The sequence below is a fragment of the Eubalaena glacialis genome, chromosome 16, assembly GCF_028564815.1.
Source record: "Eubalaena glacialis isolate mEubGla1 chromosome 16, mEubGla1.1.hap2.+ XY, whole genome shotgun sequence".
Lineage (NCBI taxonomy): Eukaryota > Metazoa > Chordata > Mammalia > Artiodactyla > Balaenidae > Eubalaena > Eubalaena glacialis.
In genome coordinates this window covers 81,555,494-81,572,876 of record NC_083731.1, presented here as the reverse complement: position 1 = coordinate 81,572,876, position 17,383 = coordinate 81,555,494, and the positions used below count along the sequence as shown (strand labels likewise).

The 17,383-nt window shown below is 37.4% G+C and overlaps 1 protein-coding gene across 1 annotated transcript in view; it reads left to right on the top strand.

The window, feature by feature from the left end:
- Positions 1–15,040, top strand: part of BRCA2 (BRCA2 DNA repair associated) — a 53,260-nt gene extending 38,220 nt beyond the window's left edge. Inside the window, exons 19-27 of the mRNA XM_061170884.1 lie at positions 69–224; positions 328–472; positions 2,516–2,637; positions 5,444–5,642; positions 5,875–6,038; positions 6,130–6,268; positions 11,060–11,304; positions 13,311–13,457; positions 14,341–15,040. Coding sequence (XP_061026867.1) covers positions 69–224; positions 328–472; positions 2,516–2,637; positions 5,444–5,642; positions 5,875–6,038; positions 6,130–6,268; positions 11,060–11,304; positions 13,311–13,457; positions 14,341–14,982 — 1,959 coding nt within the window. The 3' untranslated portion in view covers positions 14,983–15,040. The remainder of the gene's footprint in view (positions 1–68; positions 225–327; positions 473–2,515; positions 2,638–5,443; positions 5,643–5,874; positions 6,039–6,129; positions 6,269–11,059; positions 11,305–13,310; positions 13,458–14,340) is intronic.
- Positions 15,041–17,383: the final 2,343 nt, after the last annotated feature.

Sequence of the window (17,383 nt, the reverse complement as noted above, 5' to 3'; positions counted from 1 at the left end):
TAAAATCTGAAATAGAATTGAATACAGGTATATATTTAACTTATAAATCAATTTATTAATTTGTCCAGATTTCTGCTAACAGCACTCGGCCTGCTTGCTGGTATGCCAAACTCGGATTCTTTTCCAATCCTAGACCTTTTCCTCTTCCCTTGTCATCACTTTTCAGCGATGGAGGAAATGTTGGTTGTGTTGATATAATTATTCAAAGAGCATACCCTATACAGGTATGATGTATTCTTGAAACATACTCTGTATTTCTTTCTTTAGAGACAATTAATTTGAATAATCACTCCCTACCCTGTATTTCTGTTTGACACATTATTACAGTGGATGGAGAAGACATCATCTGGATTATACATATTTCGCAATGAAAGAGAAGAAGAAAAGGAAGCAACAAAATATGCAGAAGCCCAACAAAAGAAACTGGAAGCCCTATTCACTAAAATTCAAGCAGAATTTGAAGAGCATGAAGGTAAAAGTGAGTTGTATTTACAAGATCTTTTTTTCAGAGTTTCAGAGGTTTCTAACTGGGTGAATTGTCTTTATTTTGAGTAATAGATTTTTTTTTTCTTTTTCTGATTTGAAAAAATATATATTACATAGGTAAACAGATAAGCATTGAATTGGCCCCAAAATATCACATCTTTATTCAACATAGTGAGCTTTTAGATCCTCACAAATTGTCTTAGGCAATTAAACATTACATACCTACAGCACTTTTCAGAAGTCTTAATTAAACTGGCCCGTAAGCTTTAGTACTAAAGTATTTGTAGCATGGATTTTTGGTATTAGAGGAAAAAAAGCAACAAGGGAAAGAACTATCAAATTATTCTCCCCAAGCCGTTTGTCATTCTCTTTCCTCTGTGTCCTTATCTACATTATAGAACTTGCATTTTTGCTGTTGTAGTTGTTGATCTTTATGTTTTTATACCTGGAACTAGAGCTTATTTTCCCTGTGGCATCAATTTGAATAATAAAAATCATAGTGTTTTATGCTTAAAGGACATGAAATTTTACTTTTTTTATCTACCTTTTTTTATTGCAGAAAATTTTATGTTCTCCTGCATTTCTTCATGATTTTCTTTATTTTTTTTAAATTTAATTTTATTTTTTATACAGCAGGTTCTTATTAGTTATCTATTTTATACACATCAGTATATACATGTCAATCCCAATCTCCCAATCCATCACACCACCACCCCCTCCCCCCCCGCAGCTTTCCCCCTTTGGTGTCCATACATTTGTTCTCTACATCTGTGTCTCAACTTCTGCCCTGCAAACCGGTTCATCTGTACCATTTTTCTAGGTTCCACATATATGCGTTAATATACGATATTTGTTTTTCTCTTTCTGACCTCACTCTGTATGACAGTCTCTAGATCCATCCACGTCTCCACAAATGACCCAATTTCGTTCCTTTTTATGGCTGAGTAATATTCCATTGTATATATGTACCACATCTTCTTTATCCATTCGTCTGTCGATGGGCATTTAGGTTGCTTCCATGACCTGGCTGTTGTAAATAGTGCTGCAATGAACATTGGGGTGCATGTGTCTTTTTGAATTATGGTTTTCTCTGGGTATATGCCCAGTAGTGGGATTGCTGGGTCATATGGTAATTCTATTTTTAGTTTTTTAAGGAACCTCCATACTGTTCTCCATAGTGGCTGTATCAATTTACATTCCCACCAACCGTGCAAGAGGGTTCCCTTTTCTCCACAGCCTCTCCAGCATTTGCTGTTTGTAGATTTTCTGATGATGCCCATTCTAACTGGTGTGAGGTGATACCTCATTGTAGTTTTGATCTGCATTTCTCTTATAATTAGTGATGTTGAGCAGCTTTTCATGTGCTTCTTGGCCATCTGTATGTCTTCTTTGGAGAAATGTCTATTTAGGTCTTCTGCCCATTTTTGGATTGGGTTGTTTTTTTTTTAATATTGAGGTGCATGAGCTGTTTATATATTTTGGAGATTAATCCTTTGTCCGTTGATTTGTTTGCAAATATTTTCTCCCATTCTGAGGGTTGTCTTTTTGTCTTGTTTATGGTTTCCTTTGCTATGCAAAAGCTTTGAAGTTTCATTAGGTCCCATTTGTTTATTTTTGTTTTTATTTCCATTACTCTAGGAGGTGGATATCATGATTTTCTTTATGTTTAACTTCATGTTCTAAATAAATCTGCAGGAAAATGGGACTCAATATTTGATTTACTTAAAATTATCACTAGCTCATAATTAAGTGAATCATGAAATCATTTACTTACATGAAATCATTTTCATGTAAATCATGTAAATTTCATGTAAATCATGAAATTTACAAATTGCTCTAATGAAGTAAACTCTTTGTATGAGAATTTATTAAACCATGAATACACTAGTTTCAAATTTTCCTGGAGAACTTTTAGCAGATAAGTGGTTTATTTTTAACCTTCCTTCTTTGGGTGTTTTTTTGTTGAGTTCTCTAGTTTTCAGTATTCTTAAATTTATAGTTTAGCTAATTAGTGTTGCTTTTTTCCTAGAAAATATAACAGAACAATGTATACCATCACGTGCACTAACAAGACAGCAAGTCCGTGTTCTGCAAGATGGTGCAGAACTTTACGAAGCTGTGAAGGATTCACCAGACCCAAGTTACCTTGAGGTGAGAGAGTAAGCTGGCCTACAGTGAGGCTAATCTTCATCCTTCAACGTGGAAAGCTATAGTCACTCATCTGGCCATTACAGGAAGCACTGTGTTGAAATGCTGTGTTTCTCCAAGGGATGTGTACCTCAGTGATGGGGTCCTCAGTGATGTACCAAACCAGGGTGCTACATTTCTACTTCTGTACCAAATAGAGGATGAGAGGGTTAAATAATTTATATATTAAATATGGTTTAAAATGCAGGCAAAACTTGCTTATTTTTAGGATAAAACAAGTACCTTCAGGGCACTGTCTCAGTTTCCATGTTCTCAGCTCTTTCTCAGATCCTACCTAGAGTTTATTTCGTAATCCTCTACCTTAAGGATACTTAGGTGGAAAACTTTCAGAAGCATGAAAGTGTGTTATAAATAGCATAGGCTTTAGATCATGGCTCAACCATTTATTAGCTAAGCAAACTGGATATAAAAGAGCTATCAAATGGGCACAAAAGATGTTGTTTTAGGATCAAATTGGATAATGTATGTAAAGTGTACTGTTAGAAAGTTCTATGTAAATATTATTATTAGAATATCATTTCATACATTAAGGTAGGCTACTTTCTAAATTTTTAGACACCTGGGTATCTAATTAATGTAAATTCTAGGATTAGTTTGCTAAATAGGGAGGAGAGGGGAAATTTTAGGAAAACAGTTTATTGATTAATCTCATTTATTCAATGACAATAAATGTTGTATATAACCTTAACTTTCTTAAATATTGGGACCTCAAAATAAACAATACTCTGCTCGGAGAGTGAGCAGTGCTATTCTGAACAGAATTCCCTTATATTCCCAAATGTTACAACTCAGATTCTCCCTGTGGGAAGTGAGTCTGATTTTCAAGCCTTGCTACAAGTCTGTGAGGCTTTATTATGCTCTCCTGAGAAATTATTTGCCTCTATCTCTTTGTGTTTGTTGAAGCTTATAAAGATAGTTTTAATTTCATCCATAAAATTTAACAAAATATTATTCTGGTTTCCTTTTATAAAATTTACTTATGGGCTTCCCTGGTGGCGCAGTGGTTAAGAATCTGCCTGCCAATGCAGGGGACACGGGTTCGAGCCCCGGTCTGGGAAGATCCCACATGCCACGGAGCAACTAAGCCCGTGAGCCACAAGTACTGAGCCTGCGCATCTGGAGCCTGTGCTCCGCAACGGGAGAGGCCGCGACAGTGAGAGGCCCGCGCACGGCGGTGAAGAGTGGCCCCCGCTCGCCACAACTGGAGAAAGCCCTCGCACAGAAACGAAGACCCAACACAGCCAAATATAAATAAATAAATTAATTAATTAATTTAAAAAAAAATTTTACTTATAAGGAGAAAGGGGGCAGAATGAGAGTTAGAAGACTAAGTTCTAGACCTGGCTCTGCCCCTGTGTAGCTGGACAGGTGATTTCTCTCTCAGACCTCCTCTCTGCCATCTGCCAGGGGAAAGCCTGAGAGTAGCTTATCTCTAAGGTTCTAAGTTTATGTGATTCTATGAGATTCACTGAAAGGTATCATTATCATTCTCAGAGGGGAAAATTGCCATCAATTTCTAAAATACCCTGTTAAAAGGACTTGTTTTCAGTGACAATGTTTAGTATTGTGGGACTTCTGAAATCACATATTTTATTTTAATTCATGTTTAACCTAAACACTGCCTATTTAGGAAGACCTTTGTAGGGCACAGGGATTTCATAATCCCCCTTCTCAGTATAGATTAGTGTATTAACATGGATAAGTCAGCAGCAGTCTAGTAGGTTATATGTCAGGATTACTATTTATTTTATTTTTGGTTTATTTTTTTTTTGTTAATACTGGGTGAGGTTCCCAGGAGGTTCAAACACCAATTTGCTAAATGATTGGGAGAGAAATGTAGAGGCAGAGATAAGTGCTTGTAGTACATATCTGTTTTAAATTGTATCTACTGTTCCAGAGAATTAATGAAATTATACTACAGGGGGATAAGAATGAGGCCCCTTGAGCCAACCCCTGCCTATATGCCTCTGCAAATTATTTATTCTGTCTGTACCTCAGTTTCATCATCTACCACATGGAAACAGGGATAGTACCTACCTCATAGGATTATTGTAATGATTAAATGAATTAATACATTACCCACACATAGATCTATTTCTCAAATATAATAGGCATTCAGATGTTAACCATTTATAATGTCAGTTATTATTAGAGTATATTTATAAGTAGGGGTTGTTTTGGCCCTACGTAAATTTTTCTTATTTATTTATTCATTCATTCATTCATTTATGGCTGCGTTGGGTTTTCGTTGTGGTGCGCGGGCTTCTTATTGCAGAGCACGGGCTCTAGGCGTGAGGGCTTCAGTAGTTGTGGCACACGAACTCAGTAGTTTTGGCACATGGGCTCAATAGTTGTGGCTCATGGGTTCTAGAGCACAGGCTCAGTAGTTGTGGCGCACGGGCTTAGTTGCTCTGTGGCATGTGGGATCTTCCCGGACCAGGGCTCGAACCCGTGTCCCCTGCCTTGGCAGGCGGATTCTTAACCACTGTGCCACCAGGGAAGCCTCGCCCTAGGTAAATTTGTCACAAAGATTAGTAAACTGTTTAAGTCACTTGAAAATATTTGTTATGTGATAAGCTGAGTACATTAATCTCAATTTTTATATTGTCACATCCTTAAAGTGAACTAAATTCTGTTGTATTTTGACCCCATTTAAAGAGATTCATTTACAATAGATGAGGTGGTTTGTTTCTGTTTTGTTTGCTTTTTATTCCAAAATCATCTGCCTCAATATACTAAATGGCCACAGGGTTATTTTAGTGAGGAGCAGTTAAGAGCCTTGAATAATCACAGACAGATGTTGAATGATAAGAAGCAAGCCCAGATCCATGTGGAACTCAGGAAGGCTATGGAGTCTGCTGAGCAAGGGGAACAGATTTTACCAAGAGACGTTACACCTGTGTGGAAGCTGCGTATCATGAGCTGTAAGAGAAAGGAAAAAGATTCAGGTCAGTATGTAAAGTTTTTGTTTTTATCAATTTTAAGTTTAAAAAATTATTATCTTATTAATAAAATTATTTCAAATGGTAGATAAAATGTTAAGAGGAGCAAAAATGGGCTGCCGGTACCCACAAAATGATAACATAACCCTTAGATCTTCATTGTCCTCAGTATTTATTTTTAAACAAGACTCTCGATGATTATCATTTCTTATATTGTGTCTTTTTCCTCTTTCTCTAGTTGTGTTGAGTATCTGGCGTCCATCATCAGATTTATATTCTCTCTTAACAGAGGGAAAGAGATACAGAATCTATCATCTTGCAGCATCAAAATCTAAAAGTAAATCTGAAAGAGCTAACATACAGTTAACAGCAACAAAAAAAACGCAGTATCAACAACTACCGGTATAAACTTTTCATCATGATTTTTCAATTTTGATAGATGTGTATTTGTTTATTGAATCTACATATACTGATATATTTTTTTTTCTTGTAGTCTTCAGATGAAATCCTATTACAAGTTTATCAGCCAAGGGAGCCGCTTCACTTCAACAAATTATTGGATCCAGACTTCCAGCCACCTTGTTCTGAGGTGGACCTAATAGGATTTGTAGTTTCTGTTGTGAAAAAAATAGGTAATACACAGTGTATTTAATGGTAGCTTTTTATTGATGCTTTTGAAAAACATTATATTTTAAAATTTGTCTTCCTTACGATTCATTGGAGCTACTGATCGGCAAGTTTGGTAACTAGTGATTTGAAAGTAGGCTTTTTTAACCTTGATTCTTAATGAAAAGCAATTCTACAATATTACAAGGAAACAACTTACATCCCATTCTGTGCTACTTAATTTTAAAGAAATTGCTAGAAACTGTTTTGCATATTAGTGATTACTAGACAAATAATTATAATCTTCTGCAGTTCACTGAGCTATCTATCAAGCCTTCACCTCCTACTTCAGTCTTTACCACTCTCCAACATATTAGCCAAATGCATTTATATTTTATTCCTTCAGTATGACATTGCTCGTTCCTCCTTCCATACCTTGTTCCATAGATTTTATCTGAAATCAAGTGTAAAGGCCCAACTATGTCTCAACTTAAGCACAAAAGCCTTCCATTTATTGATTATTTTGTGCCAGGCCCCCTCAGCACTTGGTTTCACCACTCTCACCTCCCAGAACGCTGTCCCTCATCCCCCTTCAGCTGTATTGACACCTTCCTTGCTATTCTTGAGCCCACTTTCATCACAGAGCCTTTACACTCACTGCTGCCTCTCCCAGAAACCCTTTTCCCCAGGTGGCCACATAGCTGGCCCCCTTGGCTCCTTAAAGTCTCTGGTCAAATGCAACCTCGTAAGAAGGCTTTCCCTGAGCACCCTTTGTAAAAGAGCTGTACTTTCTCTGCTCCCAGCCTAGCACTTTTACCCCTTTACTCTGCTTTGTTTTTCTCCATAGCACCCACCAGCACTAACAATACATATTTATGGGGTTTTTTGTCTCCCTCCTCCGGAATGTTAGCTCTCTAAGGGCAGAGACTTTGCTACTGCTGTATCCTCAGCTCTTAAAACAGTCCCTGGTTCAGGGTAGGGTCTCAGGTTGGTGGATTCCTTGTTTATCAACTGCCCTGTCACAGTTTCTCCCTTCCTCAGTTCTTTAGCTAAGGTTGATTGTCAATGTTTTTTTCAAGAAGGTTTCAAATGTGCCATATTCCATGAGTTCCTCATATGTTTGAAATGTGAACCTGTTGCTCTAATTCTGAGACTGTATTTTGGCAGGCATAATAATATGGGTTCTTGCTTCTTTCTTCCCTCAGAACTTTGTAGAAATTGCTGTTTTGACATTGAACAGTCTGGGACTGGCCTAATTTTTCCCCCATTTAGGTGATTGTCTTTTTATGTCTAGATGTCTGAAGAATATGTTTTGAAGTCCAAAAGTTTAAGCTATGTCTTAGTATAAGCAGTCTGTATACAGTTCTCCTGGAACACAGATGCCCTTTTAATCTGCAGATTCAGTGCTTTCTTTATGTTAGAGAAATTCTGTAATATCTTTGAATAAATCTGCTATTTCATTTATTTGGATTTCTACTTCAGGGACAGCAGTTAGTCTTATGTTGGATTATGCTTCATTCACCATGATTATATCCAGCCTTTATGTCAGTAATTTTATTTTCTACAATATATTGATACGTTTTATTCCTTGCTATTTGTAATGCATGCATTTGTCCCATTACGATAGTGTACTGGTGTCCTCAGTTTATTTCTCTGGTCCTGCAGTCTCCTTTTTATCTTATCGGGCTATTTTTCATCCCATATGCATATCCAAGCTTTTATTGTATTGAGTATATGTTCCTATTAAGTTCAACAGCATGAATCAGTTTTGAGGACTTCAGAAATTTTCTTCTGTTCTTCTAGTTTTGTTTACTTTATGGGATGTGCTCTTTGTCTTTTGCTATGCTCTTTTCTCCTTTTTGTTTAACATGTTTTTGTTTAGTTGTGCTTTAGTGCTTTGTGGGGTCTTCTTTGACTGTAGTATGTTAATATGCTACACGGATTTTGTAGCATTTTATTTCATCTTGGTCATGCTTGGGTGACTCCACTCGTTATATTATTGTTATAGAGGGTGGGTAACTTTTATTCAATTCAATCAGTATTTATTGAACGCCTTTTACGTGCCAGGCACAGTTCTAAATGCTAAGTACACAGCAATGAACAAAACAGACAAGTATCCCTGTCCTCATGGAGCTTACATTATAGTCGAGGAGGGAGATCACAAACAAAATAAGTAGCACGTATAGTTTTCTTAGTATGGTGAAGGAAACAAATTAAGTCGGGAGTGACAGGTAGGATGAGGGGGAGGGGGAGAGGAATGTAGCTTTAGACAGGGAAGTGAGGAAAGAGCTCACTGCAGAGTTGACATCTGAATGAGAATTGAAGGACTAGAGGAGAGAGGCATGTGGACATCTGGGGGAGGAACATTCCAGGCAGGAGGAATGGCAATTACAAAGGTCATGTTACAGGAGGATCCTCCCTGGTTCCTTTAAGTATTAGCAGAGGCCAGGGAGTGAGCAGTAACAGCTGGGAGGAGGGAGTGAAGGACCAGGCAATGGCGTGGTCCTTGCATGTACTCTAACTTTTTCTCTGAAGGTTTCAAGTAGAGGCGTTGACACCACCTGACGAGGTTTTCACAGGATCACTCAGGCTGCTATACTGAGAACAGACTGTAGGGGGCGTGAGACTCCAAACAGGGAAATCAGCTGGAGGCTATTGTAGAAATTTAGGCAATTGAGAATAGTTTGGAGCAAACGAAAGCAATGGGAGTGTCCAGAAATAGTCAGACTGTGGTTGTATTTTGAAGGTAGAGGGACAGTGTGGATGAAGAGAGGAATCGAGGAGTGAGGGCCGAGGTTTTGGTCTGAGCAGCTGGACAAATGGAGTTGCCATTTCCTGAGGGGGGTGACCACGAGAAAAACAGGTGTGCGGGGAAGGTCAGGAGCTCAGTTTTGGACAATTAAGTTTTAGTTGCTTAATCTACTTAGAGATTTCTACTTGACAGCTGGATATAGTTCTAAGGGAATGGACTGGGCTGAAGATATAAGTTGGGAAGTCATCAACATACAGGTGATGATAAAAGTCATGAGACTGGATGAGGTCGCTGGGTGTGGGAGTAGATAGAGAAGAGAGCCAGGGCCCGACTCAGGCCCCTCAGAAGGTATTTGACAGCAAAGAGAGTGGGTGAGGCTAAGAAGGGAGGGGTCGGAGATGGTGTCCAGAGAGGCAATGTGCAAAGCTCTCTGGAGACTGAGTCCAGGGAGTGCAGGATGAACTGGGAGCCTGGGCTTCTTGTGGAGACAGACATGAGATGAGTTCTCATGGTCCCACAGCAGACTGTGGCGTTGAGATGAGGTGCATGGGAGAAACTTGCCAGCATCACACTGCAGTTCTTGACTCTTTCTCTGCTGTACTCAAGACCAATTTTCCCCCTCTTAGTTACTGTATGAGGGCTGGGTATTTCAGTTCCTATCTGCTGTATATTCCATATCCCTGGAAGATATTATCTCTGTTCTAGATCATTTTCCCTAGCTCAGTGAGTAACCTCACCTATTAATTTGCTGAACCATAAACTGGGTGGCTTAAACAACATACTGGCTCACAGTTCTGAAGGCTTGAAGTCCAAAGTCAAGATACTGGCAGGTTTGGTTCATTCTGAAGGCTGTGAGAGAGAATCTGTCCAATGCCTCACTCATAGCTTCTGATGGTTTGCTGGCAATCTTTGCCTTCCTTGGCTTGTAGATGCATCACCCCAGTCTCTGCCTTCATCTTCACATGGCACTCTCCCTGTGTGCATGTCTGTGTCCAAATTTCCCCTTTTTATAAGGACATTGGATTAGGATGTACTGAAATGACCTCAACTTGATTTTTGTCAGCAAATACTATGTTTGCAAATGAGGTCCCATTCACAGGTTAGGACTTCAACATCTTTTACAGGACACAGTTCAACCCATAACACAACTGTTATCCTGTCAGTCAATCCTGATCACCTGTTTTACACCATAGCCATTTTCATTATTTCTGATCAGAAGAGGAAAAAGTAAGGATACCCATTCTATTTGCTTTTCTTCAGATTTAAGGATAACAGAATTCTTAAAATGTGTGTCATTTCCCCAATATGGGGAAGGAGGCTAGAAGCTGAGCCCTCCTGTGCTTGGTTCTGTCCACAATCTTGTTTTTTTCCTTCATCACCAACTTTTAAATTTTATATCAGGATATTCCTTATTTGTATGTTTTTCGTGGACATTTCTTTCCTTTTTTATTTATTTTGATGTCAAGTATGAGAGAAAGAAATTTCTATCAGAAAGTTTCAAAGTGCCCCCTTAAGCCTGAAATACCAGTTCTCCAATACCCAAATCTAATGTTTCCTAGCTTAAAATCTTTGGTGGCTCCCTGGTCCTTAGAAAATGAAACCAAAACTCCTTCAGATGCCTGAAAAAACCTTCAACCTCCTGCCTTAAACCACCACCCCACATACCTCAGTTAAACTGTAGTTTCACATTCTTGACCCACTAAAGCATTTAACATTCCTACCTTTAAAAATTCATTCACTTTGCTTAGAATGGCCTTTTCCTTCCCATCGTGATGAATTTCCCCTATTCATTATTCAGCTTACATGTTGCCTGCTTCCCCATGGCCTCTGTAACAGAATGTGTTGTCATATTGCATTGAAATTTTAGCACCATAAGCAACAGGTTGTTTTGGAAATCCTGAGCTTTCTCTAAATTTAGTTACTTTGATTTGTTTTTACCATTAGCATACCAAAATTAATGGCCATATTTAGAGGTTCCTTGTATTTTTAAATTTATCTAACACATATATAAATGAAGTTCGATTTTTTGTTTTCTACTTTTTGGATTTTGTTTTTTCCATTTTAGGTCTTGCTCCTTTGGTCTATTTGTCAGATGAATGCCATAATTTATTGGCAATAAAGTTTTGGATAGATCTTAATGAAGACATTATTAAACCTCACATGTTAATTGCTGCAAGCAACCTCCAGTGGCGACCAGAGTCCAAATCAGGAATTCCTACTTTATTTGCTGGAGATTTTTCCATGTTTTCTGCCAGTCCAAAGGAGGGCCATTTTCAAGAAACGTTCCACAAAATGAAAAGTACTATTGAGGTAAAATTAGCTTTGAGCATTATCATGCATGTTGGCATTTTCCTATTTCAAGTCAAGTGTCAAGGAAGTGGCAGCTTTTATGAAAATTGGATAGTTGACGTATAATGTAAGTTGAGATTTCATCATAATGTCAATTGTTCATGAACCTGAGGAGATGTTGAGTGACAGCCATCAGGGAGAAAAGAATGATTTGAAAGGAACTGAATTAGGAAAAGTTGTGAGAAGGATGTTCAGAGATATATAGACCGTGTAGGCAAATTGGAAATTGGTAACAAGAATTAAATGAGTTACCCATGATTTACAGCACTTGGCAGTGTAATTAGTTAATAATATTTAGAATCCAAATTTACATTTTAGGGACCTCCCTGACAGTCCAGTGGTTAAGACTCCATGCATGCTTCCACTGCAGGAGGTGCAGGTTCAACCCCTGGTCGGGGAACTTAAGGTCCTGCATGCCGCGCGGCATGGCCAGAAAAAAATTTTGTTTAATTTACGTTTTAAACTCCATATCTAATATTTTATACAGTTTATACCTGTTTTTGATTTGAAATAATACCAAATAGGAGAACAAAGTTTACTGAGTGCTTACTGTATGTCTGGCCTTGTTCTAAGCCTGTCTCATTTAATTCTCCCACCAACACTATGAAGTAGGGCAGTGGTCCCCAAAGTTTTTGGCACCAAGGACCGATTTTGTGGAAGATAATGTTTCCACGGACGGGGTGGGGGGGGGAGGGGGGCGGGGCGGCGGTGTGTGGTTCAGGCGGTAATGCGAGCAATGGGCAGCAGCCGCAGATTGCTCACTCGCCTGCCACTCACCACCTGCTGTGCGGCCCGGTCCCTAACAGGCCGCAGACCAGTACCAGTCCGTGGCGGGAGGGGGGTTGGGGACCCCTGAAGTAGGGAACTGTTTTCCCATTTCACTGATGAGAAACAGAAGTTAAGTCACACAGCCAAACTGGTAGAACCAGGATTCATACTTAAGCCATCTGAATGCAGAGCCCAAACTATTAACTACTATGCAATGCTGCCTCCCAGTAAAATTTTGGATTTTATAAATTGCTAACTTTTAAAAAATCTACAGAAGATAAGCCTCTTTGTTCTGTAGTTTAATATTTGAAATGTGTTAGTCAAAATTCATATAAGTAAAATTATATTTTAAAAGCATCAGAGTAGCTACCTATATAAAGAAAGTTTGTGTTTTACCTAGACTTGATGCACATCGTGAAGAATAACACCCTGATTTATCTGGTTTCTAAACTGGGGGTTACATTCATTATTTGGCTCCCATGCAGAGTACCTATTGCTTACATCCCAGATTTTCTCTGACACCATTCAAGGCCAGTTGAGATGACTGAGTGTCATTTACGTATCATTTTTAAGTTTAACAAAATACTCTTATAAATTAGGTTAAACCATAACCAAATTGCTGGTATTTGACCATTTGTGACTTCTGAAACAACAGTTTCATGTGGTATGACCAAATGTTATTTCAGTTAATTCTTGGAACAGACATGAAGCGGTTCTCATTTTACTCCTAACCTAAGGAGTACTCTGTGAGATGTTAGATGATTTACGGCTGTTAGGTAGTAAATAAAACTGAGACTTGAGTCCCAAATCCAGTATCATATGATAACTTGCTGATTAAACTAGATGGTTGGGAAGCTCTCTTACATTTCTTTCTTTCCCTCACACACACACACACACACACACACACACACGGTTGGGAAGCTCTCTTACATTTCTTTCTTTCCCTGACACACACACACACACACACACACACACACACGGTTGGGAAGCTCTTACATTTATTTCCCTGACACACACACCCCCCCCTCCTTCTCTCCCTCTAACAATTGACAGTTGCTATCAAATTTGGGGTGTGTCATCCTTTTTTTCTGGTCTGCATTTTTTACTTCTGCTTTTAAAGGTAACCATTTACCTTTTCTGAAAACATGAATGTGTAGATTTGCATTTTACAAAATAGCTCTTCCAATTTATTTTCTTAGAATATCGATATATTTTGCAATGATGCAGAAAACAAGCTTATTCGTATACTTAATACAAATAATCCCAAGTGGTCCACCCCGACTAAAGACTATACTTCAGCACCACACACTGCTCAAACAGTCCTTGGTACAGGAAATAAGTTTCTGGTAAGTTAATCTAAATTTAAGGAATTTTATAAATATTATATAGAGGCAACAACATATTCTGATGTATACCTAGTAAACATGATAAAATGTAATTAAACTTAATTATTAAGTGTCATTAATTGTTAAGTGCCTCCTGTAGGTATAGGTTATCTGGAAATTTTATCTTGTTTATTGAAGCCAGAGTGTAACACTCTTTGGGGCAAATTTTATAAACAGGTGCTTTGATTTTTAGCATTCCAAGTACATTTGATTGAAGAAACTTTTTTTGCCTGTGTCTTTTTGCTTGGAGGACTATTCTATATAATTAGGGTTGTTTCTAAGTTCAATTTGATTTAACTCTTTAAATCACAATAAAAGCAAATCAAGCTAAAGTCTGTAATATTGGCTAAGGACTAATTCTTTAGCTAACACTTGCTAAGTTATGTATATTAACTCATTTAATCCTCACAACAACCCTCTGAGATAAAAATTATCTCCATTTTACAGATGAGGAAACTATGACATACAGGAGGGGTTAAGCAACTGCCTCCAGTCACAAAACTAGAAAAGTAGGAACACAGGCAGTCTGTATTCTTAAAAAGGTTTTTAAATGCTTATCTTTAACTTGTTAATAACAAAAAGGAAAAGATTAAAGCATAAGTTATGTCTCCCACCTCCTGTTTTGCTTTTAATCTTCATCTTTCACATCATTTTTATGTCCTCTTATGCAAAAATATTTCCTTCTGGAATAAGAATAATAATATGTCTCTTGAAATCATAGCCACTAGGAGAGTGAAAGTGATTGGCATTTGTGTGTTTAAATATTTTTTAATGAAAAGCTAATTTGATTTTGTTTTATATATTGGGACATAATTATATAGGCTACTTAATTTTTTTTTATTAGATGTCTTCTCCCAGTAGTGAGATGAATTATCAAAGTCCGTTATCACTTTGTAAGCTAAAAGGGAAGTCTGTCTCCACACCCGCAGCAGCCCAAATGACTTCAAAGTCTTGTTGCAAAGGGGAGAAAGAGACTGAGGACCCAAAAAACTGCAAAAAGAGAAGAGCCTTGGATTTCTTGAGCAGATTGCCTGTACCCCCACCTGTTAGTCCCATTTGTACATTTGTTTCTCCAGCTGCACAGAAGGCATTTCAGCCACCACGGAGTTGTGGCACCAAATATGAAACACCTATGAAGAAAAAAGAATTGAATTCTCCTCAGATGACTCCACTTAAAAAATTTAATGACATCTCTCTTTTGGAAGGTGATTCAATAGCTGATGAAGAACTTGCCCTGATAAATACCCAAGCCCTTTTGTCTGGTTCAGCAGGAGAAAATCAACTTACATCTATCAGCGAGTCCACTAGGACCGCTCCCACTAGTCCAAAAGATTATCTCGGACTGAAAAGGCCTTACACTGCATCTGTGATCAAAGAACAAGGGAATTCCCCAGCCAGGACTGAAGAACAGAAGACTAATACGCAGGACACAAGTACAATAAAAAATATATCCAAGAGACTGCAAAGGCGACAAAAACCAAAATGATGATAAATTAGGTACTGATACAACCTTTCCAGTCTGTAAAACATATACAATTTCAAACTCTACATCAGAATTTGCATAATGAGAAAAGAAAGGAAAAAGTTCAAAATTTATCTCTGTGCTTATATATCACAGCAATGCTCTTTGCCTGCTTCTATATTGGTATACTCTTATTTCAATTATATATCTTAAAACTGTGACTGTATATTAACTAATCAAGAAAAAAATCTTTAAATCTTTATGACTAGATTTGGTCACTATAAGTATTATTTTACAAACGAAGTAAACATACCTGTTTCTTTTAGATTGTGTCCTTATAATTAAAAGAAACTAGGTTTCTAAGTGCAGTTCTTTTGACTCATATAATTCCTCTTAGTTTAGTTCCTATTTTAGGTTTGTTTTTAAGGGGTAACCCACTATGAACCAGTTTTCCTTAATGCACATGTTGGTTCTAACACAGTTTTATCCTGATCAAAAACGTCAGGATGAGTAAGATATTACAGTGGTGTTTTCTTTTGACCAACTCTTCATCCGTAAGTCAGTGTGACTACAAGAAAAATAGAACCCTCAATGTACTTCCCTTTTATGATTCCAATGTGATCTGTAAAATTAAATTATTTATTAAAATACTTTAAATCAGAAACAGATTTCATAGTGTTAATTTGTTTTTGTTTCTGTTTTTTAACAAAATGATCGTCTGGACTGCAGCTTAAGAGAAAATCTTTCAAATTGGCACTGATTCTCCTTGCTTTATTTTTAGCCCTATCACAGGATTCAGCAGGTAGACCCTTTTAAACCTAGTTTTCTCTAACCACCAAAGCAGAAGAGAACCATTCAATTCATTTGTTCCTTTAAGTTTAATAGAAAAAAGAGAAAGCAGTTCCAACTAGAAGCTAATAGCATGGAGAATCAGGTCTTTTAATATGTCTTAAGTTTATATACAATATCATGTTTTTAAATCTTATTATAAACACATTTTAAAGCCAAGAATGAATCCTTTTAAAAAGCAATTTCCTTTCTTCCATAACTATGACCGGTGATTTTTCTCACTTCTGAAAATCATTAACATAATAGTCTATTCTACTATTCTTTCTAACTTAAGTGTTCTGCCTGTCTTATTAATGTGATTTTTGTTCATAAAAGAGTCGTCTGGTCTTCACATCCTAATCATTTTCCCAGTGATCCATTCTAGAACAGGGAATAAAACTTGAGTCTCAGGTGAAAAGAAAGAATTAAAGAATTTAGCCTTTTTTCTTTTTTTTTTTGATTCTTGGAAAGATTTAAGCTATAACCTCCTTCATTCTTCATTACCATTTAGACTACCCATTATGGAGACATCTAATGCACACACTCCTTTTTATAAATTGTAAATAATAGAGCCAAGCTATATAAGCAAAATGTGAAGCTTGAGTATATGTGGATATTATCCCCCCAAAAGTGACAATTTAATGATTACAAAGTCAACAATGTATACTGCGTGATAAGGGGTAAATGGTGAAAGCAATTTGTGTTATTCAACAATCAATCAATCAATCAGTCACTTAATGAGAGCCTGTTGTGTATATAAAGCACTATGCCAGCTCTATGAGTGATGCAAATGTTAATAAATACACAAAACAAGTCAGTGTTGAGTGTTTGTTTATATAAAAAATTATATAAATCAGGAGCCATGGGCGTTGAAAAAAAACACCACTTCTGGGTGGGATAAATACAGCTGGCAGCATTAATCAATGATTTTTATGTTCGAAACAGGCAAATATACCGGGAAACTATTCTTCTGAGCTCTTTAAAAGCTCTGGATCTATAACCTGGGACTACTTCTCCAAAGCAGCCCAGCCCAGGTGAACCAGAAACCCTAAGCAGAGAGTCAGAAGTAAATCAGGGGGGCTTGAAATCTGATCCTTTAGACTGCTCCTATGGAATCAAGGAAAGGAATTCCCATCTGGGCTCTCTGACACTTCTGGCCTCTGCTTTCCTAAATGAGTCAAGCCATCCAGATTGGCCTAGTTCTGCAGTGACCACATTGACGAGGATACCCAGGACCACCTGGGCCTGGAAAACAGGGGTATTGTTATGTGGATTATCATTATTATTAGAAGATTATTATGTGTTGATCTTGGATACACATAATTTAGCCAAAACTATACCTTAGATTCATTTAGATTTACTAAATTTTAGTTTTGTTGGCCAAACTTTGCTACTCAAAGGAGACACCAATTTTTAAAATGTTAATGAAGAAAAAAATTACATTGTTGATAGTCATCAAGATGTTGACTAGATTTCAATGTACTAGATAATGGAATATGAAAGTAATATAGTCTTTCTAATGTGTAGAGATCAAATAACAAGTAAAATATAAGGTTGCTTTTGTCTTTACCTTTATGTCTCCTATTCATTAAAGAAG